The 25117-nt window shown below is 41.1% G+C and overlaps 1 protein-coding gene across 2 annotated transcripts in view; it reads left to right on the plus strand.

The window, feature by feature from the left end:
- GSK3B (glycogen synthase kinase 3 beta) overlaps window positions 1–25117 on the plus strand; it is a 194572-nt gene that overhangs the window by 50284 nt on the left and 119171 nt on the right. For both annotated transcript variants that reach the window (XM_079766879.1, XM_079766880.1), the window contains exon 2: window positions 16624–16817. In XM_079766879.1, coding sequence (XP_079623005.1) covers window positions 16624–16817 — 194 coding nt within the window. The remainder of the gene's footprint in view (window positions 1–16623; window positions 16818–25117) is intronic.

The raw sequence follows: 25117 nt of genomic DNA on the forward strand, positions 1-25117 counted from the left end.
CCCACTAGCAAGAGCCATACCTCTTAAGCAGTGGCAGTTGGAGCCAAGTCTTATTATAGTTCCACTGTGAGTGTAGGATTATGTCATTCCAGTGGCCTTTATTTAACAGAGCCTAGTTAGCATCTCTTCCAGCAGAGCTTTGTGGGGAGAAATACTAAGTGGATTCTGCTTTGTGAATTGACCCAGTTGGTCTCTCAGTATCTCTGTGTAGAGATGGGCCTGGGATTTGCCCTGTTTGAATGGCATTGCTAAGATCTCTAAAGTTTTTTCTTTTGGGCAAGAGTGTTATTTTATATATTTTTCCCGTATATATTTTTCTCTTAGTCATATTTCTTATTAACTATAAATGTAGAATCATTACTGAGGTAGTTGTAATGTAAACTAAAAATTAAATACTGTTTGAAAATGTATAGTGTCCCTTGCAGAAATGGAGTTACTGGCAGAACTTTTACTTATTATCTGGCTATTTTATTTTTCTCAGTTAAAGAGAATCTTGCAAAGTTCTTAGAGAAGGTACCCTATGTCATTTCCACTTTAACTAGTTAATCCATAATAATTTAGGTGTATTTCCCCTCCAGGTTATGCAGAAAAGTCTTACCCTGTAAACAGATTGTATTCTAAAAGTTCATCAGTTGTTTTGGAATTTAGAACATATTTTCCATTGAAAGTTTTATAAATATCCTATACTAGAGGCACGAATTCATGCAGCAGTGGGTCCCTTGGCCTGGCCTGCGGGATCGGGCCGAAACCGGCTCTCCAACATTCCCCGAGGGGTCCCGGATTGTGGGAGGGCGCAGGCCAGGCTGAGGGACCCCACTGGTGCACGATTGTGGCTGGGGAGGGACGTGGGTGGTTGGCCATTTGGGGAGGGACTGCGGGAGGGCTCCAGGGCGTGTCTGGCCTGTCTCGCTCAGTCCCAATCGGCTGTACCCCAGCAGCAAGCTAACCTACCGGTTGGAGTGTCTACCCCCTGGTGGTCAGTGCACGTCATAGTGACTGTTCAACCGATTGCTCTCTGCCCCCTGGTGGTCAGTGCATGTCATAGCAAGTGGTTGAGCGGCCTTAGCATATCATTGGCATATTATGCTTTGATTGGTTGAATGGATGGCCAGACACTTAGCATATTAGCTTTTTATTATATCTTATATAATAAAAGCCTAATATGCAAATCGACCGAACGGCGGAATGACCGGTCGGCAGGGGGCGGGGCAGGCAAGTGGGCGGCGCCAAGCCAGCCAAAGCGGGTGCCACTGGCAGAGGGAGGGTATGGCATTCAGGGGGCGGCGGATGGGCAATTGGGGTGCGAAGCTGGCCACTCGCCGGGCGGCAGGGTGAGTGGGGGCTGGTGCCGTCCCCCGATTGGCCTGCTGGTTGCCTCCCACAGAGAGAGGCCAGACTGCAGCTTAGTCCCGCTCCCTAACCCAGCAGTTGGACATCCCCCGAGGGCTCCTGGACTGCAAGAGGGTGCAGGCCAGGCTGAAGGACCCCCCCTGAGTGCACGAATTTTCGTGCACCAGACCTCTAGTAGGATAATAAAAGGCTAATATGTAAATTGTCCCCTCAGGAGTTCAACCAACCGGGAGTTCAACTGCTCACTATGACGTGCGCTGACCACCAGGGGGTGGCGCGGAACAAAGGAAGGCCCCGTCCAGCAACTGGAGGAAGGAAGGCCCCGATTGGCCCTGATCACTGGCCAAGCCTAGGGACCCTACCTGTGCACGAATTTTTTGCACTGGGCCTCTAGTGTAAAAATAAAAATGGTTATTTTCCCAGACTATCTTACAAAAGCCTAACTAAGCCAGATTAACTCAGATACCTACATATTTATAGTGAAAAATAATAGAAAATAATAATATTGCAGAAATAGTAACTAAACAAAACTAGAAACCCTTGAGTTTTGAAAAAATGCTCCTGAATGCTGGTACTTGGGGGATAAAGGGATTTAATTTGAGGGACATAAGGAGTAGATAGAGATTTATGGGAGGCTGACATCTTTCTGAGTACTTCCAATACTTTTATAGGTTGATGGTATTAGCTTTTCAACTCACACTATTTTTTTGCTTACCAGCTAATCTTACAGTTGTATTTGTGTTTTTTGTTTGTTTTGTTTTATGTTTTTTGTGTTTGTTTGCTTTTTTAACTTTTGAGTGAAATGAAGAGAGTAGGGAAGGAAAGGAGAGAGAAACTTCCTTAGGTAACCAGGATTTGGAAGGAAAAAAAAAAAAAGAAGAAGGTGGAAGTAACCTAGGATGTTGCCTGAGGTGGATTTAATTGACATAAAATAATGCAAGTTTAACGGACTGAGGTGAGATGATAACAATGTGATTTCTGGTCGGGGAGAGAAAAGGGAATGATAAAGTGTACTGGGTTAGACATCCCTGTGTTGGTCAGTAACTGGTGCTGGGTATCTTTGGAAGTTGTTTAGAACTGGGAATGAGGAACAGTGTGCTACCTTAGGATTAATATATGCACAAATTCCCGAGTTGATTTTTTATAATGTGAAACAGCAACCACCACTCAAATATTATATACATTAGGGGTACTTTTTAAATATAAATTTTATTATTATTATAAGCAAATATGCTGTTATCTTCAAACTTATAAAAAGTAAAATATTGTAGTTTAGCCAGATCAACTACGTGAGATTCCTAAACTGTGTGATGTAGAGATTTAGTTTTCATATTCTTTTTTTCTTTATTGATTAGAAAAATCACACTTCCTTGCTTTTTCAGTCCCTAATCAACATGTTTCTTATTTAGAGTAAACCAGTGCAAAGAAAAGAAAAGAAAAAAGCAATGTTTCTTCTATTCCTGCAAAAGTAGCAGCTGTGGTTAACCAGTGGATTATTACTTTGTATTCTGATAAATCTGTTAAAGTGCTTAAATGTTTGCTATCTGTTCACTGATTTGATTTTCCTTAGAGGAATTCTGGCTTTCCTTTTATTCATTTAAAATAATTTGTCCCTCTGGCAGCCTTCTCTCTCAGGCTGATTGAAGTAGTTTATGTTAAAAGGTATTTTTGTCTTTAAATTACGTAAAAGGTTTGAGGACACTTACTTAAAATATGTGATTATATTGGACACTTACTTAAAATATGTGATTATATTGGACTGAGTTATTTTTACAGATATATTTTGGAATAGAAATAAACGGCTTGATTCACTTCCATTTTTATAAGCATTGGAAAGTGTATTAAACTTGGGAATTGAATGACCTGGGTTGTAGTTTTCAATATTACTGACCTTGAGCAATTTTACTTAGATCTTGAGCTTTAGTTCTCTCCATGGTTAAGTATTGACCCTACGTCTGTCACAGGACTGTTGTCTATGTCTAAACATGTTTCTAAACTATTTAGTGCTTCACAAATATGTTACTTGCTATGATGATGGGTGATGATGGTGTGAGGTGATCAAAATTGGTCCCAGGTACAATTGTCAAATCTGTGAATTTTATCTTTTCATTTTCTTCTCAGTCTGTTGTATGATTCAACCCTTTTGAGAGGTGATTATAGCGTCCTTTGTCATCTTAGAGGAAGAGTTAGAGGTACTTAGTGATTTTCAGACCTTTAGCATTTTCAAAGTATAGTGGAATCCTGTAGGAATTTGTTCACTTATAAATGAACACAGATAGGGTGGGGCAAAAGTAGGTTTATAGTTGTTCATATGGAAAATAATACAATAAGTAATACCTGGCCGATGTGGGTCAGTGGTTGATGTTGGCCTATGAACCAGACGTCAGAGTTTGATTCCCAATCAGGGCATATGCCTGGATTGTGGGCTCAATCCCCATTGTGGGGTGTTCAGGAGGTGGCTGATCAATGATTCTCTCTCATCGTTGATGTTTCTATCTCTCCCTCTCTAAAATCAATAAAAATATATTTTAAAAATAATTAATAAAAAATAATACAAGAATAAACTGTTTTGTGTCCTCACAACTGTAAACCTACTTTTGCTCCACCCTGTTTATGCCTGCAATGTGCATAGGCATAAAATGGGCCTACAGCAATAAAGATGTGCTAAACATAGATTACTGCCCTCATGGATTGGCAGTTGTTGCGACATAAACCTGTAAGGTCCAAACCTGTAAATAACTTTTATGAGTTTACTAGAGACCCGATGCACGAAAATTCATGCAGGAGTAGGCCTTCCTTCCTCCATCCATCGACGGGCACCCGGGACCCAGGCTGGCTTCCCTTCGGCCCCAGCTTCCTCAGGAAGGACGTCAGGAATGACATCTGGGAGACTTCCGGTCTAATTAACATATTACCCTTTTATTATTATAGATTTGAGCCAAAACTGATGAAAATTGCCAGGAAGCAAGATCTCAAATGCTCCAGAAAATAACAATTTTTCAGTTCTTTTTATGCATTTGAAACTAAAGAGAAAACGTAAGGAAGATTACATGAAGGTGGGAGAAAGCAAGCAGGGTTTCGAATACAGGATAGTTAAAATTGTGTGTTCCCTTGAGGGTGGTCTTCTCTAGAGGTATTCTGGCATTTCTAAGGTGTGTTAACCTAGATGCACAGAAACAATAAGCAGGGCTTGCTTAAAAAACCTTTCACTAAAGAAGTTATAGGCCTGGGGCATGACTACCCACCATGACCTGCCCAGTTAGGAATTTATGATTTATTACAGCACCCCCTTTCATCCACATTGTTAAATTATAATCGGTAATAGGACTAACCTAGAGTAAGCAAGTCTTCTGGCAGAAACAAATCCCATTCTGCCCTTTTTCCTCTCCCTCTGTTTGCAATTCACCAGAACATTTTAGGTTTGTAACCACCTCTTTAAAATGCATGTGAAGCCCTATCCAGTTTGGCTCAGTGGGTGGAGCGTTGGTCTGCAAAGATTCTGGTCCAGGTGGGTTGCATGTACCTTGACTGCAGGCTCCTCCCCATTCTGGGCCCTGGTCAGGGCTCAGGTGCAGGAGGCAGCCAATCGATGTATTTCTTGCACATGATGATTCTGTCTTTCCCTCTCCTACTCTAAAAATCAATGGAAAAATATCCTCTGGTGAGGATTAACCAATAAATAAACAAACAAACAAACAAAATGCATGTGAAAATATATGTAAGTTTATATGCTGTGCTACTGTATGGGAAAACCATTTGGGATTTAGGCGTGGGGATAATGTAGGTGCATAATTCAGGGAAAAGACTGAGTGAGCTGTTACATTTGCAGGGATTTGGGTTATCAGAAGGCAGACCAAATAGACTTTCTACATTAAAAAAATTTTGTAGAGCATTGATTTTAATATTATGCTCATTGAAGACTGGAATAAAATAGATCAGCTTTATAAGGGCTATTTTCGGGCTTTCTTCTGGATTCGTGGCTGCTCAAAGATTGAAGTGGCCAGAAGTGTGACCACTGGATTAGTGGATCATTGTGTTTTTTAAAGTATTAGTTTAAGTTTACTATTTACTCTTTTATCCATGTACTACTATAGTGTACTATTTCTTTGGTAATATCCTCATTAAGAAAAATTTAAATGTACTGTTACTCTCCCTTCATCCCAAATTTGTAAATCAAGCAGGTAAACATATTTAAAACTTAAAGATTGTAATTTAAATTTCTAAAAGATGAAGCTCTTTACACAAAGGTTGTAAACCTTTTAGACTTTCATGGGAAATAAACCTGTTTCTAAAATACATCTTAATATTATTTCAAGTGAGGGATTAAGACCAAGTGAAATATTTATTCATTTTGGGCTTGGGTTGATTTTATTCCAGTTAACTGGTGTTAGAAAAAAAGGAAAAATGCTTGATTCCAATTCATGGTTTATAACTAAAATAACATTTAAGTTCAGGCTGTTGAAAATTAGCATGGTTTATTCTGGTTTTTGGTTTATTTGGTTTAAAGTAAAATTTGGGTTTTAAGAGAAGATAAAAAAATTAGTCAGTTAAAATTAGTTCAAAAGGAGTATGGATATTTTGAAGTAAAAATTTGGGTCTCTAATAGATTCTTGAATCAGAACCTTCTGTAAAGTATTTGAAATTTTCAGTTTTGTGGGAAATACAAAGTTAATTTTTGGACCTCAATCCCTGTATGTTATTTTTATGGCATGATCTTAAGCAAAGTAATGTAGTAGAGTTAGGTTTTAGAGTTAGTTAATTGACAGTTCTGAATCTTGTGGGTACACTTTATTGAAGGGGTTACCTTTTTGAACACTTCCGTTTCTCCCATTTATAAATGATTAACCTGAGTATGTCACAGGGTTGTTACAGGGACTAAATGGTGTTCTGGTTTTTCTTAAAATATGGTAGCTAGAGTTGCATTAAGAATCATTGGGGAGGGGGTGCTTATTAAAAATACAGTTTTCCTGAGCAGACCTCCTGAGACTCTTGTAAATTGTAAACAGTACTTAAGAAATATATTCACATATATATGATATAAATTGAACCTCAGACCTCCCAGGTGTCCCTTGCCTAGTTCTTATCCATTGCTGCATATTGATGCTCCATAGAAACCAGAATTATTTGTAACAAACTTATAAAACAGAGTAATTCTCCTACCTGTAAATAAATCCATATGTGGCAAATTGGCTTTGGCTGCTTGTTGTTGCATTTTTTCCGTAAGCCTTCTATTCTGTTTTAATGCTTGTAAGGCTTTTCTGTATACCTTACCCCTAGAGATCTGTATCTCATCAATGCCAGCATAGAAGAAGCAAAAGCATTGCTTACTGTTTAGCATAAAGTAGTTAGTTCCCAAATCCTAACAATTCTGCTTGAGTGATTCTTACATAAATTCAATAGTAAACATTTGCAGAGCACTAGCATTGTGCTGAACCCTGTGCTAATAAGCACTAGGAAAATATAAATGATTCGGGTAATGTCTGGCTTTCCTAAGAGCTCTTAGTCAAATGAGGGCTGAAACTCTTAATAATTTAAAAACATATGATAAGCACTGTAGTAGGGCTCGTAAAAGGGCATAACAGAGCAGAAGAATGTTTTTTCAGTTTCCACTGCTAATAATTCAGATTTCAGAGAAACGAATTTATTGAGCATCAGTTGTATGGCATGAACTTAAAAAAAAGATACAACAACAACCTGCTTAACCTGTTACTTTCTCATCACAACATCCCTATAGAGTAGCAGCGATTTCCACTTTATAGATACTAAATGGTAGAAGGTGTAATTCAAACTTTGATATGACTTCAGAGCCCCTATTACACCATTATGCTTCTCTCTTAGGAAAAAACTTGCCTGAGGTTTTTTTATTTTTTAAAGGGGAATTTTACAGTTCTTCAGAATTGATGCTTGTTAATTTCTTTGGAGTGGTATCTTACTGTGATTAAAAATCTGGTATTATTGTGCTGTCAAGGACTCTGGAGTCTTTTCTGTTTCATCTTTATCCTCTGCCACTCTGTGTTTTCCTGTTTCTAGAAGTGATATACAGGGAAACATCTCCAGAGCCAGCCCATGTAGCATATCTGTTCATTTTGTTTCCCCCGTCTCTCCTTTTGTTTATTCTTCCTATCACCAAAGAAAATTTAGTCATTCTTTTGTTTTTCCCAGTCCTTTAGATAGAACCATACGGAGATGAATGTTGTCTAAGGGAAAAAGGTCCTGCTAGAGGGATTTTTAATCATATCAAGGTTACATAGAAATTGCCCTAAAATTTTAAAAGTATAATATTGTTCATTAGGGTTGATATGACTGGTTCAGCTGCTTGGTTGGCATTCTCTTTTTTTCTTCTTAGTTTTGCACCAAGGTAAGTGAGTCAGGTGCACTGTGGCTAGAGCTGCAATAGAGCCTCTATTTCATGACAAGAATACGTTTATTTCAGAATTTGTACAACTGATTTTGTGGACCCCAGTTCCTTTATTTCTTTTGCTGTTTAATTTTTAGGTTTTCATGTTTTTAAGCTATTTTGTTTATTTTGGGGAGAATGTTTTGTTTTAATAGAAGTTCCTTAGCCAGTTACTTAGGATAAAGAGTTGTTTGAACTTTGATTTAAAAACCTGAAAATTTGACAGCTGTCATTGTTTACCCTTCAGACAGTCTTAATCATGCCTAAATATAATAAATTTTGGTTCTTTTGAATAATTTATATAATAGTTTTCAAGAGTGTTTGCCATATTGTTGTTAAACATCTGTTAAAAATAGCTATCTGGTATTTCTCTTCCTGCTAGAGAAACAGAAGGCAATGCTATTTTCTCTACTAATACTATTGTTAGGTCAAAACCCTCGTAAAAATATTTTGTATCTTATTTGTAGTCACAGATAGTGGTGTGTGGTTTCTCTGGGCTTTTGTGACAAATTTTATTTAAACTCTCTTATTTCTTCATGGAGACTTTATTCTTGAGTTAAAGCAGGGATGGGGAACGTCCAGCCCGAGGGCCTTATAAGGCCCCCGAAATCATTTGGTCTGGTTTTGCCAAGGCACTAGGGGTGAGTAATTAAATGCTTGATCAAATATAGCAAGCTAATTTTTAAGTTGATAATTTTGCATGGTCTGTGAATGATGCTATAAATATCCAAATAGCCCTTGGCAGAAAAAAGGTTCCCCACCCATGAGCTATAGACTGTCTCTATAAAACAGTCATAACTGTTCAGTTTGTATTAGTAGAGATGGCTTATTAACATCTCTAAAAGCCTCTCAGTTAAAAAATGTTAAAGTTGTTGCCTTTTTACAGCTCATGAATCTTAAGAAACATTAAATGACTAAAGTATGTTCAACTTTGGATTTATCATTCATATAAAATGAGAATCAGTACCAGGTACTGCCTAAATAATTAAACACGCTGGAAGTAGCCTTTGGTTTTTGGATGCTCGTTCCACACTTTGGATGTGGACTGTGCTTGTTATGCTGTAACATTTGTTCATCTCTGGGTGGACTGGTTTGAGGCGTGATTTCAGAAGACTTAAAAAATGTAACCACAAGGTATTGCTTACAGGCACAAACCTGTATTTGAGAGATTGAGAACTAGGCTGCACATATCGTTTGGGATATGCCTAAGACTTCTGTAAAACTTGTATTTTATACTTAACTAGTGACCCAGCGCGCGAAATCGCGCGAGACCCTGGACCCCAGACCCCGGTGTGCCGCAGAACTCCCCCGAGTTCCGCTGCACTGTGAGACCCAGAGTCAAGTCTCGCCGTGCCACAGGACCCAGAGTCAGGTCTGTGCGTTCCTCACCGTGCACACAGCCTCCTGGTGACCGGTCTTTGGTCGTTACGGCATTAGAGCCACTGAGTTTTTATAATATAGACTAGAGGCCTGGGTGCATGAAAATTCATGCACTGGAAGAGGGGTCCCTCAGCCCGGCCTGCCCCCTCTCACAGTCCGGGAGCCCTCAGGGGTGGGAGGCGACCTGGTGATCAGGGGAAGGCGATGCCCCATCACACCTCTGCTGCTGCCACTGCCGGCAGCGCAAGCCTCGGCCAGCCCTGGTTACCAGAGCCTCGGGCAGCTGCCATCCGAGGCTTGCCTGTGCCTTGGGCCGACCCTGGGCAGCTGGGCAGCCGCCATCTGAGGCTTGCCTGCACCTTGGGCCAGTCCTGGGCGGCTGGGGGGCTAAGGGACTGGGGGGACTCCGGAGGCAGGTGCGCTCCGTGTGCCTGCCACCCTGGTGGGGCTCTGGGGACTGGGTGCCACCATCTTGTGGCTGTGGGCGCCACCATCTTTGAGGGCGTGGCATTCAATTAGCATATTCCCTCCTTATTGGCTCTGGGTGCTGCCATCTTTGAGGGTATGAGGGTCAATTAGCATATTTCCTCTTTATTAGATAGGATAGCCTTCAATAGAAAATGGTTGTATTGTAGGCCATTGCCTCATGAGGAGCCTATTGTGATTTATATATTTAAGATTTACCTATTGTGGTAAAGAGTAAGGAATTTAATTGTGTTCCAGTTATGATAGGAAATTAATACCACTTGAGTGAGTTTTAATTGAAATAGAGGATCCCAGGAGTCTTTTGGCCAGAGGCAGGGCCTGGAGCCTCCCTGTTCCCACAGTTCTGCTGTTGTTGTTCCTTGGAGACAGTGGCGTTTTTGAGAGACCAATTTTATTGTAATTGATTTGAGATTCACTATACTATGTATTGTTGGAAGTTTAGTATTGAGCAAAGTGGTGACTTCTTTTAAAAAATGAGGCCGATTTTTTATGATTTTTAGCTTTTGGTCTCTTGTTAGCACAGCTTAAAATGCTGCTCTATTGCTAAGATCCAAAATTATCTCTTTTCCAGTAGCAAATGTTAAATGATTGAATATCACAGAATCAATTGTTTTACATTTTTGTTTTTCATGTGCTGGGGGAGGGGGGAGAAGTTTCAAAATCTAATATTGCCAGAGTATTTTTAGAAAGAACTTTTTAGCTGTTAATCACTGAATGGTTGATGCCTAAAAACTGTGAAAGATTATTCATTTATTCTCTTCTTATTACTCTTTTTACATCATGTTTTCAGAAACATCTGCTTTGGAGGTACAATAGTATATGAAGTTAGTCTTTCAGCTGTAGTAGGAAGGTTGTAAAATATAGCAGAGGCAGCATGAGGCAAGTGAAGAGTTCTGCTAAAGCTTTATAATATTGGACAAGTTACTCTCTGTTAGTCTTACTTTCCTCGTTTGCATAGTAAACAATAATATATCTCTACATTTATTATAAATATTAGAGTGGATGAAATAATGAATTGGAAAGTTCTTTGTACAGTGAAACTTTATACAGCTGTTAGTTTTCTTGCTAACTCAGAAAGTTACAATGCCAAGTGATGACGTGCTTTTCCTTGGCACACCAGCTGCTGACTATCCCATGTGCTACTAATGCTCAGGCCAAGTCATCCCCAGTGATATCTTGCCATTCTGTATAGCTCTGCTATTTCAGATCTCTGATGGAGTAGTCTGATGGATTAGCTTCATGATTTCTGAATAAAAATTCCAGGATGCTTGAGTAGAAGCCTGAGAGCCATTGTTCCTAGTATACCTAGGGATTTTATAGTAGTAGAGTATAGCCCGTAAGAGTTCTTAGCAATTTCTCTAACTACTTGAAAGAGAGTAAATCTTTTAATTTCTGCTAAGATAGTAAATTTTTAAGATATATATTTTTTTTTTTACTAAATGTACAGGAAGGTGAAACATCCAATCAGTTTTAAATTAAGAGGCCTCTAGAGTCTCTTTCGGTGATAGCTTTTATAGGACCTGTTTACCTTTCTACTTTGCTTTTAATATTTTTACAGAATTATCTGATTTGTTCATTTTCTTATATACAAATCATGATGCTGGGGTAGCCGCTGTTCCCAAGTATACTTGAGGTTAAAGAGATAATAAATCCCAGGGCTGTGATGGATAGCTTTCATAGCTGATTCTTGAGGCTCTGAAACCATTTCTCTGAAATGTGATTTTTTTTTTTTTTTTTTAACAAATGCAGCCTCGGAGGAGGCAAGAGGGGAAAGTCATTACACAATCGTATATTGCTTAAATTCTCTTATCGGAGCAAGAACAAAGCTGTGACTGCTGTTTTGTTATTGAAATATGGTTATACAGTGGAAAAGCATAAGTTTTGATTATATCCCAGACAGCTTTTGTTCTCAGTTAAAATTGTAGAATACAGCAGTCATTCTTAAAATCTATTTATTTAATCTTAATTAAAAAATGGTAATGCTTTGTTTTGTGAATTATGCCTGTGAAGTTTTTGCAAGCAACTTGTTCAGTGGGATTATTAATTCATAGTTCTTTTCTTTTTTTAAAATCTGGTCTTAAATCACTTCTGTTTGAAATTTTCTTTGGAACTATTGGATTACAAGAAAATTTATCCAATGCCTTGGATTTTAATCTTTCTGGATCTAACCTTTCTAGATTTCTTTATGAAGAGTTTAATTTCAAAAGACTGTGATTCTCTCTTTAGGAGTGCTATCATACAAGTTTATTTTTCAAAGAAGAAGAAAATAACTTATCTATAATAATAAAAGTATAATATGCTAATTAGACCAGACGTCCTCCCGGACAACTTTCTGGACGAAGCCGGGGCTGCGAGGGAAGCCCAGGTCCCGGGTGCCTGCCAGCGGCTAGAGGGAAGTTGGGGTCCTGGGTGCCAGAGGCAGCCGGTGCTGGCAGCCAGGGGAAGGAAGGCCTACTCTTGCATGAATTTCATGCATCGGGCCTCTAGTAGTATACTAGTGACCCGGTGCACGAAATTTGTGCACATTAAAAGGGGATTAATTAGAGGAAATAATTTAATATTGCTATTTGCCCTTTCTCTATAATAGAAGTGTCAGAGATGAAAGAAAATTAGTAAAATGTATATGAAAACCTTCCTCCTGTCAGAGTCTGGGGCTCACCATGGGACCCAGAGTCAAGTCCCCGCCCACCCACATGAGACCCAGACCTGGCCACCCCCCCACCCCCCATTGGGCTAGATCCAGACCCGGCCAGTCCCACCCTTGTCAAGCCCTGCCGGGCAGGGGGCGTAGGCTCAGGTCCCCTGGCCTGGTGCCAGGATGGGGTGTGTGGGCTGAGGTCCCACAGCCCAGCCCAGCCCTGACCAGGGCAGGGGGCGGGTGTGTGTGCCTTGAGGTCCTCCGTCAAGCCCCGCCATGTGGAGGACACAGCCTGAGATCCCTTGTCAAGCCCCGCTGGGTGGGGGGCATGGCCTGAGGTCCCTCGTCAAACCCCGCCAGGCGGGGGGGGGGGGGGGGGCGCAGCCTCAGGACCCCCAGCCCAGCAATGGGAGGGGGGTGCAGCCTCAGGTCCCCCGTCAAGCCCCGCTGGGCAGGGGCACGGCCTGAGTTCCCCTGACCCAGCACTGGGGGTGCACCTTGACGTCCCCCGTCAAGCCCCGCTGGGTGTGGGGCATGGCCTGAGGTCCCCTGTCAAGCCCCGCCAGGCAGGGGAGTGCAGCCTCAGGTCCCCTGGCCCAGTGCTGGGGCGGGGGGCGCGGTCTGAGTTCCCCCTGCCTGGTGCCGGGATGGGGGGCGTGGCCTGAAGTTCCCTGTAAAGCCCCCACCTGGAGGGGGCAACAGCCTGAGATCACCTGGCCTGGCGCTGGGGTAGGGGGAGCAGCCTGAGGTCCCCTAGCCCAGCACCAGGACGGGAAGCGCACCTTGAGGTCCGCCGTCAAGCCCTGCTGGGTGGGGGGGGTGGGTGGCACAGCCTGAGGTCCCCTGTCAAGCCTCGCCGGGTGGGGGGAGCAGGCTGAGGTCCCCTGTCAAGCCCCACAGGGGCGGGGGAGGGCGTAGCCTCCGGTCCCTGCTGATTGCTCGTTAAGGCTCCTTATGGGAACTTGGCCTCAGCTGTGGGTGCAGCCATCTTTGTGATGGAGTGATGGTCAATTAGCATATTTCCTCTTTATTAGATAAGACTAGAGGCCCGGTGCACGAAATTTGTGCACGGAGGGGGGGCTGTCCCTCAGCCCAGCCTGCACCCTCTGCAATCTGGGACCCCTCGAGGGATGTCCAACTGCCCGTGTAGGCCCGATCCTGGTGGGATTGGGCCTAAACAGGCAGTCGGACATCCCTCTCACAATCCAGGACTGCTGGCTCCCAACTGCTTGCCTGCCTGCCTTCCTGATTGCCCCTAACCGCTTCTGCCTGCCAGCCTGATGGATGCCTAACTGCTCCCCTGCCAGCCTGTTTGCCCCCAACTGCCCTCCTCTGCCGGCCTGGTCACCCCTAACTGCCCTCTCCTGCAGGGTTGATCGCCTCCAACTGCCCTCCCTTGCAGGCTTGGTCCCTCCCAACTGCCCTTCCCTGCTGGCCATCTTGTGGTGGCCATCTTGTGTCCACTTGGGGGCAGGATCTTTGACCACATGGGGGCAGCCATATTGTGTGTTGGAGTGATGGTCAATCTGCATATTACTCTTTTATTAGATAGGATAGAGACCTGGTGCACGGGTGGGGGCCAGCTGGTTTGCCCTGAAGGGTGTCCCGGATCAGGGTGGGGGTTCCCTTGGGGTGTGGGGCGGCCTGAGCGAGGGGCCTGTGGTGGTTTGCAGGCCAGCCACGCCCCCTGGCCACCCAAGAGGAGGCCCTGGTATCTGGAATTTATTTACCTTCTACAATTGAAACTTTGTAGCCTGGAGCGGACCCAAGCCTCCTGCTCGCTCCGTGGCAGGCAGCCATTTCTTTTGGGGTTTGTGTACCTTCTATAATTGAAACTTTATAGCCTTAAGTGGAGGCCTGGGCCGGCCAGGGTGTGCAGAAACTTTGCTTCCTCCGTTGCCGGGGATACCCTTGCCTCCTGCTCTTTCCAGCTCCGTAGTTGCCGCCATTTCTGTTTGAATTTGTTTACCTTCTATAATTGAAACTTTGTAGCCTTGAGTGGAGGCTTAGGCCGGTAAAAGCAGGCGGAAAGCTTGGCTTCCTCCATTGCTGGGGAAACCCAAGCCTCCCTCCCACTCTCTGTGGCTGTAGCCATCTTGGTTGGGTTTATTTGCATATTTGCCCCTGATTGGCTGGTGGGCGTGGTTTGTGGGTGTAGTGGAGTTAGGGTCAATTTGCATATTACTCTTTTATTAGGTAGGGTAAATTTGTAGTCAACCTGAAAAATTGAGTTTAGGTTAACATGGTCAGAAACAAAAGTAATAGCGTATTTTGGGGCAATGGAGCATGATGACTTAGAACTCAGCTTAGCTTAAACTGTTTGTTTTTTATCCTCACCTGAGGATATTTTTCCATTGATTTTTAGAGAAAGTGGATTGGAGAGGGAGAGACAGAGAGATAGGAACACTGATGTGAGAGAGACACATCAATTGGTTGCCTCCTGCACACACCCGACAAGGGCCAGGGATCGAGCCTGCAATCAACGTACATGCCCTTGACCAGGAATCGAACCCAGGACCCTTTAGTCCAAGGGATGACGCACTGTCCACTGAGTCAAACCGGCTAGGCTAAAGTAGTTTTTTAGCAAGTATATTTAAGATTTCTTTTACTTGGAAGTGAGATGTGAAGGGAGCATTTGAAAACCTTGAGAACTGTTATATATGTGTTGGCTTATGTTCAGGTTTATATACATTTAAAGCATATATGATACTGTTGTAAATAAAAATGATGATGTTGACAAGATTTAAGTTATTCTTTCTAGAAGTGGTATTGGACTTGTGCTAACTAAATCATACCTGTTGGGGTGGTTCACCTTGGAACTAAAGACATGTTTAAGATAACTGGCCATAGCCTGGCTTGTGTGGCTTGGTGGTTCAGCGTCGACCCATGAATCAGGAGCTCAGGGCATATGCCTGGGTTGCAGGCTCCATCCTCAGTGAGGGGGAGGGAGAGTGCAGGAGGCAGCCAATGATTCTCTCTCATCATTGATGTTTCTAACTCTCCTTCTCCCTTCCTCTCTCTGAAATCAATAAAAAAAATTAATTTAAAAAGATAGCTGGCCTTAATATAATAGAGACTGTGCTTATTATTGACTTTTGTGTATATTAATACCTCTGTGAACTTAAATGACTATAAATATTGGTTATAATATGCCACTAATATTTGTATATTCATTTATCTTGCAGTTTTATATTTGGTAGGAGGAAACACTCAAGCCATTGGAAAACTAGATTATATTTTTTAATCTAGTTTTTTATCTTTTTATATATGATGTACAAATGAATACTTCATAATCTTGACTTGCTATCTAGAGTTAAATATTACATTATATTTTCTTTTATTAGGTTAGCATCTTAAAAATAAAATTGATAATTAAAGTAGTAGAGGACAAAAAGGAAAATGTGTAGTTAGTCATTGAGCCTATGAACTTACATTGTACTGAGAATTTGTTTTAGATTTGTCAGGGAAGAGAGAAGTAGCAGAAATCATAATTGCTACTTCAAATGATTGTAGAAACAAGAATCTGTGTGTATTCTGAAATCAATAACAAAATAACTTAGAGCTCTAAAATCAGGTGCTAGGTAGCTAGGATGGTTTAGAGTAGATTAAGAATTCAGAGGAAAAGGTTATTGTGAACTATGCCCAAGTAGGAAGTGGCTCTTGAGCTTGAATTGCAGAGTCTTTGGATTGTTCCTGGGTCAGGGGGTCAGGGGAAGGAAGGCATAAAAGGTAAGGAGAGGGCCATGAGTAGGCAGATACTTATGAATGAGGCTTAAGTTCAGAATAGGTTTTGCATTTCCTACCCCTAAATTAACATTCTTTTCCTATTACTTTTCTCCATCTGACCTTTCTCTGAGAGGCATTCCACTGTTTTCTTAAAAAAGAAATAAGACATGAAGAAGCAAAAACTCAAACCCTTGCCTTCCTACAGGCAGAATGGTGTGAATAGAGTGAGCATAATTTAGACATTTGCAGCTTCACATATTTTATTTTCAAGTACAATAAGGAAGCCTTGAGGAAATAACTAGGGCTTTTAGAATTGTATAGATAGGGATTCAAACCTTAGTGAGTCCACCTTTCTTTCCATTATGTTTAATATGGGAATAGTACTATTATTTTCATGGTGTTGTTTTTATTAAATAGAGAGTCACATGTATAAAGCATGGTGTGCCTGATCTATAGAATTACTGAATAAAGGGTGGGAAAGAAATATTAAATTGAAACAAATAGTTGAAGTAACTCCATATGATAAACTAAGATAAACATTTAAAAATAGTTTGTGGCAAAGAATCTAGTTTAATTTGTATACTTTGGCAATTTTCTCTGTTGAATTCTTGACATTTCTCATTTGTCTATACCTTTTTTCTTTTAGGAGACAAGGATGGCAGTAAGGTGACCACAGTGGTGGCAACTCCTGGGCAGGGTCCAGACAGGCCACAAGAAGTCAGCTATACAGACACTAAAGTGATTGGAAATGGGTCATTTGGTGTGGTATATCAAGCCAAACTTTGTGATTCAGGAGAATTGGTTGCCATCAAGAAAGTATTGCAAGACAAGAGATTTAAGGTAAGACCTTCAGTATTTCATGTATTTTGCTATCAATACATGATTTTAAAAAGTTACCTCTCCTGCCTTGGGTCTCACAGGTATAGGAGACCAGAGAAACATTGCCTGTAGCAGAGGATCATTTGATATTTTTGACTATGCTTCCTTTGAATGTATTATTCAACACTGTCATCTCCCATACACACACACCCCGCAATAATTTTGATCTTTCTTTACTGTTTTCTTATGTCTCTCTTCCATCTGTCCCTAGAAACCGGCAATCCCCACAGTTCATTTTATTGTCATTTCTTACACCATTTCTTTAGGGGATCCTGTGCATGGATGTTTGGAAGTCGTCTCTATGTTATGGTATAGTGGAGAGTCAGGAGACCTGGGCTATAGTCAAGGTTCTGTCATTAGTAAGACATGCAGTTCTATACCTTTCTCTACTCCTCCCACCTCTGCAACATTCTACTGAGAGTCTCCCATGTGCTAGGAACTATGTTAAACATTAAGGGATGTAAAAAAAAGAGAGGTAATTACGGCTCTGAAATAGCACACATGTTAATGTCTGTGTGCTTTAGAATGTCTCGAACATTCTAAGGTGGTTTTAATTTCTTAGGAAACAAATCTACAGTTTTTGCCATCAGTTCTCTCTCTCTCCCAATCACTACTCCCATGTTGCCAAATGCCCATTGGTTCTTGGTATCTCAGTGTTGCGCTGTTATCTCAAATTGGCAAGGCTTCTTATACAACCCTGACTTAACTTTTAAGACCCAATAGAAATCATTTCTGTTGATTCGAATTCCTTTTTCCTTCTAATGGCATTATCGTTTATCTTGTCATTCAGACTCTTCTTTTCTCTAAAACCTATTCTCTCATACCTCATATGCAATCATTATCCAACTTGATTGATTTCTTTTTTTTTTCCCCCCTCACTGCCTTGTTGATTTATCCCTTCTTTCCTTTCCTCATCACTACCATTCTAGTCAGGCCCTTATCATTGTTTGGCTTCACCACTCATAAGACTCTACCTCTGATCTTCCTTCTAATCCCTTCTATATACCAACACTAAAATAATCCCACAGTTCAGTTTGGTCATGTTGTTTCTCCTACATACAAATCTTCTATGGTTCCTCATAGTCTAGAAAATAAAACCTGCCCAGTTCAATTATACATTCAGGAGCTTCCATAGTCTTGCCTAATCTTCAGATACTCAGCTTTCCAACCTTTCTGTGTCATGGCTCTTGACCATTATTGGTCTTTATGACCTCTGCTTTTATTCAGATTCCCATTATTTTCCTATATCACTCCCATTCTTCTGCTATCTAAGTCTAAGACCCATGTCAGATTCTTTCTTTATGAAATTTCCCAGATGATTCCAGCCAGCCATATGGATTTTGCTATTCTAAATTCCTTGAATACTAGAAAATTTTCAAATTTTTTTCATGACAAGGACTCCATTTTTAGTATGTGTGTCTCTTGGGTACCCACATATTCAATGTTTTCTTTGGATTAGTAGTTGATGATAGCAAATACCAAGTACTTCTTATATGCATGTTTTTACATGCATGGTTTTATTTGAGACATAACATTAGTATTATGATATTGGTTATTATTTGGATTAGGCAAACTGTGCACAAAGACATGATAAATTAACTTGTCCAGGGTCACACTTAGCACATGAATAAATGGCCAAGTATTTCTGACTCCAGAGTGCTTTATTACATTTTATCATCGCTGTATCAAACCCATATATTCTGTTCAGAGATATTTGAGTTGGTTCTGTCTTGTTTTTTTAAATTTTATTTTTTTAATGTAAATTTTTTCCGCTAGCATAGTTATATTATTCATTTGAAATACAGTTTGGTTCATCTGTTTCTGTATGTTTCTATCCATTCTTTTTGATTTTTTAAAAAAAAATCTGTGAAACACTAACCTGGTTCCAAAAGTCAGAAATATACAAGTGTTTTTCCCTCGTATTCCCTCTGTCTTGTTTGTGCTCACTCCTGTAGATGGCCAATCTCATTTTTTTTCCCCCTGGGTTTCTTTTGCACAAATGAGTAGTTAAGAATAATTTTCTTGGTTTCTTTCCTACACGAAAGGTAGGGAATACATTAGAGATACTCTTTTGTACTTTGCTTTTTCTCTTAGCTATGGTTCCTGGGAATCATTGCATATCCTTTTTATAGCTGCACTAGTGGCCTGGCGCACGAGATTTGTGCAAGGGGGTGTGTGTGGGGGGGAGTCCCTTCAGCCACGCCTGCACCCTCTCCAATCAGACATCCCTCTTGCAATCGACCGCTGGCTCCTAACTGCTCACCTGCCTGCCTACCTGATCGTCCCTAACCTCTCTGCCTGCCTGATCGCCCCTAACTGCCCTCCCCTGCCGGGCTGATTTCGTCCCTCACTGCTCTCCCCTGCTGGCCTGATCACCCCTAACTGCCTCTGCCTGCCTGATCGCCCCTAACTGCCCTCCCCTGCCAGCCTGATCTTGCCCCCAACTGCCCTCCCCTGCCGACCTGATTGCCCCTAATTGCCTCTGCCTCGGCCCCCACCACCATGGCTTTGTCCGGAAGGAAGTCGGGCGTCCGGAAGATGGCTGGTTGACTCAGTCTAATTAGCATATTACCCTTTTATTAGTATAGATAGATTATAAAGGATAGGATTGCTTAAATGGGGGGCGGGGCTCTTTCAGCACGAGGAGATGCTCTTGGCAGACAAAAATATATAATTCTTATATCTGGACTGATAGCCAGCCATATGCACTATACTGCCAAACTGGTCATTAAAAATTTGAACTGCTTTCTTACACCTTACACCAAACAGCTGTTGCCCTTAAAACCCCTCCTCAGCCTCCACCTTAGGTTCTGCCTTTGCAGTTCACTCAGATTAGGTTCTAAGTGGTCGGTTTCTATGCCAGTCAGCATCAAAAGCTCCACCTCCTAGGCAGCCAATTGGCTCCTCGCAGTTCACTCAGATTTGGTTCTGATTGGTTGGTTTCTATGCCAGTCAGCGTCAAAAGCTCTGCCTCCTAGGCAGCCATCTTGTGAGGGCATGAGGATTAATTTGCATACTACTTCTTTATTACCCTCTCTAATAAAATGGCAATATGCAAATTAACCATCACTCTGCTACATAAACCACGCCCATCAGCCAAGCCACGCCCATCAGCCAATCAGGGAGAGTATGCAAATTAACCCCAATCCAAGATGGCTACAGCCACAGAGAGCAAGGTTTCCCAGGTAACAGAGGAAGCCAAGCTTTCCATAGCCGTTGCAGGCCTAAGCCTCCACTCAAGCTACAAAGTTTCAATTATAGAAGGTAAACAAATTCAAACAAATGGCAGCAGAATGGATCTTGAGGGAGCAGGCCAGGGTTGCCGGCGGCAACAGGGGAAGCAAAGCTTTCCGCACACCCTGGCTGGGCTCACCCACTTAAGGCTACAAAGTTTCAATTTTAGAAGGTGAATTAACTGCCACAGAAATGGCTGCCGGAGCCCCAGGCTTGGCTCTGCTCCAGGCTACAAAGTTTCAATTGTAGAAGGAAAATAAATTCCAGATACCAGGGCCTCCCCTTGGGTTGCCAGGGCGCGTGGCCGGCCTGCAAACCACCACAGGCCCCTCGCTCAGGCCGCCCCACACCCCAATGGAATCCCCACCCTTATCTGTGACACCTTTCAGGGCAAACCAGCTGGCCCCCACCCGTGCACCAGGCCTCTATCCTATCTAATAAAAGAGTAATATACAGATTGATCATCACTGCAACACACAATATAGCTGCCCCCATGTGGTCAAAGATCCTGCCCCCATGTGGACACAAGATGGCCAGCAGGAGAGGGCAGTTGGGAGGCACCCGGCCTGCAAGGGAAGGCAGTTGTGAGGGACCAGGCCTGCAAGGGAGGGCAGTTGAGAGGGACCAGGCTTGAAAGGGAGGGCAGTTGGAGGTGATCAACCCTGCAGGAGAGGGCAGTTAGGGGTGACCAGGCTGGCAGAGGAGGGAAGTTGGGGGCAAACAGGCTGGCTGGGGAGCAGTTAAGCATCAACCAGGCTGGCAGCAGAGTGATTAGGGGGTGATCAGGCTGGCAGGCAGAAGCGGTTAGGGGCAATCAGGAAGGCAGGCAGGCAAACAGTTGGGAGCCAGCAGTCCTGGATTGTGAGAGGGATGTCCGACTGCCCGTTTAGGCCCGATCCCACGATCCTGGTGGGATCGGGCCTAAACGGGCAGTCGGACATCCCTCCAGGAGTCCCAGATTGGAGAGGGTACAGGCTGGGCTGAGGGACAACCCCCCGCCGTGCACGAATTTCGTGCACCGGGCTTCTAGTATAGGATATTATATAGGATAGCATTACAGCATTGATTCAACCATTCTTCCATTGTGGATATTTAATTTCTTTTTAGTATTTTGTAAATCTCTGAGTGCTGTTATGAAAAACCTTTTACATACGTCCTTTTTAAGTTAGATGTATATCTTCAGTGTAGATTAAGAGAAAGTAGGACTGCTCAATCAAAACATAAACACATATGCAGTTTTGTTTGATATTGCTAAATTCTTCTCCATAAGTTTGTATTCACTCCAGTAATATGAGTGCCTATTTCCCCACAGCTTCGACAACATGCATTGCTTTACTTTTCAATATTTGCCAGTCTGGTAGGTGGTAGTTTAATTTACAATCTTATTGTGGATGTACTTTACCATCTTTTCATCTGTTCACTGTCCATTTTATTATTTGTGTGGAATTGTTTTTTGGGGGGGCCCATTTTTAAAATGGATTTTTGGTCTTTTGGTCTTAACTCTGAAGACTTTATTATGAATTTAGTCTTTATCTGTGATATGAGTAGTATTTTTACTTTATATAGTCTATATTTTGCCATGTAAAAGTCACCCCTTCCCCCCATGTAGTCAGACTTATTGTTCTCTTATCATATCTGGATTTTAAGTTATGGTTAGAAAGCCTTTTCACTATAAAGCCTTTCCTTATAGAAAAAAAAGCCTTTTCCTCAGGTAAAGAGAAGTTCACCCTTATTTTCTTCTAGTACTTGGTAAGATTTCACTTTTTATATTTAGATCTCTGATTCATTTGAAGTTTATTCCTTTGTATGGGGTTTATTCCTGTGTATGGTGTGAGTTATTGATCTAATTTTTATTCTTTCTATATCATTAACCAGTTGTCTTAGTACAATTTATTAAAAGGTCTATCTTTGTTGCACTGATTTAAGATGCCATTGTTATTATATACTAAATTTCCACATGCACTGGTCTATTTCTGGACTTCTCATTCTGTTCCAGTATGTCATTTGCATATTGCTATGTCAGTACCACACTGTTTTAATTACAGTGCTTTCACATGTTTTTATTTGTTTGTTTCTTTGGTAGGGCTTATTCACCCATGTAGCTTTTCTTTTTCGTGTTTTTCTAGCTATTCTTGAATGTTTATTTTTCTGTATGAACTTGGGTATCATTTTGGCTAACTCTATAACAAAGGTGTTGATATTTTAAATTGGAATTTCATTAACTTTATAAATTAGTAAGAACTAATCTATTTGTGTTATTCAATTATCCAGGAATAAGAGGTTATCTTTTCCATTTGTTCAAGTTAACTTTTGTGACTCTCAGGAGTTTTATTTATACAAGCTTTTGACATTTTTTGTTAACTTTATTTCTAAGAATTTTATTGCTTTTGTTGCTATTGTATAGTTGCTATTGTTTCTTCTTTGGGTTTTTTTTCTCCTACATGCTAAAAAGTGGCCAGCTGCCTTACATGAAGCTCAGTTCTTTCTACTGTATCATCTTTCCTTTGTGGAATTAAAGTATTCTTTGTTCTCTTTGCTAAATGTTAACTATTTAAAAAGAAGTTTTTTTAATATAGTGATCAATTTATTTCTCTTGATTATCATAAAATAGTAGGAATTTTTTTACCTCTTAAAATTTTGTAGGTTTACATCTTTGATTTACATACCTGCTGGCTAGGATTTCATTAAATAATATGTATTTCTAGAAAAAGATTGGAATGGAGTCTTCTCCTTGCTCAATTACATAAGCCAACCTGGTGAACCTGCTAATGTCAATGAGAGGCAGTTTGTTTTGGTGAAAAAATAAGAAGAGAGAGAATGGTAAGAGACAAAAGGAAAACCAAGAGTAATTATCCCTATATCAGTAGTCATGTAAGCTTTATATCTAAGACACTAAGGTGTGTGTATTTTTTGAAGGAATTTCTGTGACAAGCTTAATATCATTAATGTTTTACTTACAATTTGAATGCTCCCCCCTCCCCCCACCTCCAGTGAGCCATCATACTGTGGCAGATTACTTAAAGTAAAATTAAACTTCCTCACTTAGCCAGTCTTCCATACTATGGAAGTGCTTGTGATAGAAAATGTATTATGGTGTTCTAGGGTTGATGTCCAGTTAGGTACCTTATATAGGAGACCTTTGATATTAGAGCAGGGAGAAAGTTAATCAATCCCAGAAACCACTGATGGTTGCTGAGGCGGGCTTTTCCAATGTGAAGATCACTAAGTTGCATTTTTAATTAATTAGTGATCATTAACTATTAATTTCACTTCTCCTTTGAATTAAGTCATAGGTTTCAGGTCTCCTGCTTGGTTTCACTTGTGTGGTTGGGATGTGGGGGGTGGAGATGTGAAGTGTCACTGTTCTGTTGCGAATGGAGAGTGAATAGAGCGCTACTTTTTTAAAAAAAATATATATATTTTTTATTGATTTCATAGAGGAAGGGAGATAGAGATAGAAACATCAATGATGAGAGAGAATCATTGATGGGCTACCTCGTGCACACCCCCTACTGGGAATGGAGCCTGCAACACGGGCATGTGCTCTAGCTCTACTTTTAATATATAACATTTGAAGAGTGAGACGAGATAACATCTGATTTGGATCCTTAGGGATAGCATTAATTTTTGAATGGTATTCTGGAGACAGCATAGGAGAAAGAAGACCTTTGTCAAGTGTTATTAGTTTTGCATGCTTGAGCATTTCTAGTAACTTTATGAGCCTCAGTTTCATCATCTGTAAAAGGGAGATGCTACAACTATAGCAATGCCCCAGACCTGTGGTCAGCAAACTGCAGCTTGCGAGCCACATGCGACTCTTTGGCCCCTTGAGTGTGGCTCTTCCACAAAGTACCATGGCCTGGGCGAGTCTGTTTTGAAGAAGTGGCGTTAGAAGAAGTTTAAGTTTAAAAAATTTGGCTCTCAATAGAAATTTCAATCGTTGTACTGTTGATATTTGGCTCTGTTGACTAATGAGTTTGCCCACCACTGCCCCAGACCATTGTTTATGGTACATAAAAGAACTCAATAAGTATTATTCTGCTCCCTTTTTTCTCCAATGTTGTATGTGTCAAATGAAGCAATGTATATGAGAACATTTTCTAAATTTCAAAACTTCTTATAACTAAGTTTTTATGTTTATTTTTAGGCATCTGAATTACTACAAACTGCTATTCACTTCAGATTTTTTCTGTTTATTTCTCTTAAATATGGTAACCCTATTTTTAAGCACCTAATAATTTTTTTGTATAGCTATTTTAAGTCATTTATGGAAAATCTATTTCCTAATAAAACTGACAGACAACTTAAAAGAAATAGTAATCTTTAGTCATGCTATATGTAGCTTTGTCTGGATCATGAAAACTTGTAGTTATCAAGCAGAGGCTAAAGGGAAGGATAAAGGCAGATTGGCTAGGAAAAGCCTTACACTGCAGTGAAGTTCTAAGAAAGCTACAGCAAAACCAAAGGGGAATTCTCAACCCAAGGTCTAACTGTCAAAGGAATCCAGAGTCTCCTGGGAAAGGATGCCATTAAATATGTCTGTCATGCCCAGTCCTTGACTAGAAACAGCCCATGGGAATCTTGGCTTGCCCCCAATGACAGAATAGCTTTGAGAATTCACAGCTGGCACCATTGGTCAATGATGTTCCTTGTAGTGAGAGATCTGCGAAGTACATTTTCATAATTGTCATACCAAGCTTCTTGAGGATTCAAACTATTTTATGCTATTTTCCCAAGTACCTTTGTAGAATGATAAAATTTTTTTAGAAACTTGTACATAGGTTGGTGTGGAATGGTTCTGTTGATTTTGCTCTTATAATTACGTATAATTTAATTGCCTCTATCATTCCAGAATAGAAAAGAAACGGAGCCATTGGTATTTGTGGTTCTGAATGATCTCTTTCTGGCTTTCAGTGGCTTGAATGGCTTGAGAGAAAGAGAAATAAAACTTAATATAAGGCAGCCAAGGCAATTAGGCAAGAAAAAGTAATAAAAAGCATCCAGATTGTAAAAGAAGGGTTAAAATG

Source organism: Cnephaeus nilssonii, assembly GCF_951640355.1.
Source record: "Cnephaeus nilssonii genome assembly, chromosome: 3".
NCBI lineage: Eukaryota > Metazoa > Chordata > Mammalia > Chiroptera > Vespertilionidae > Cnephaeus > Cnephaeus nilssonii.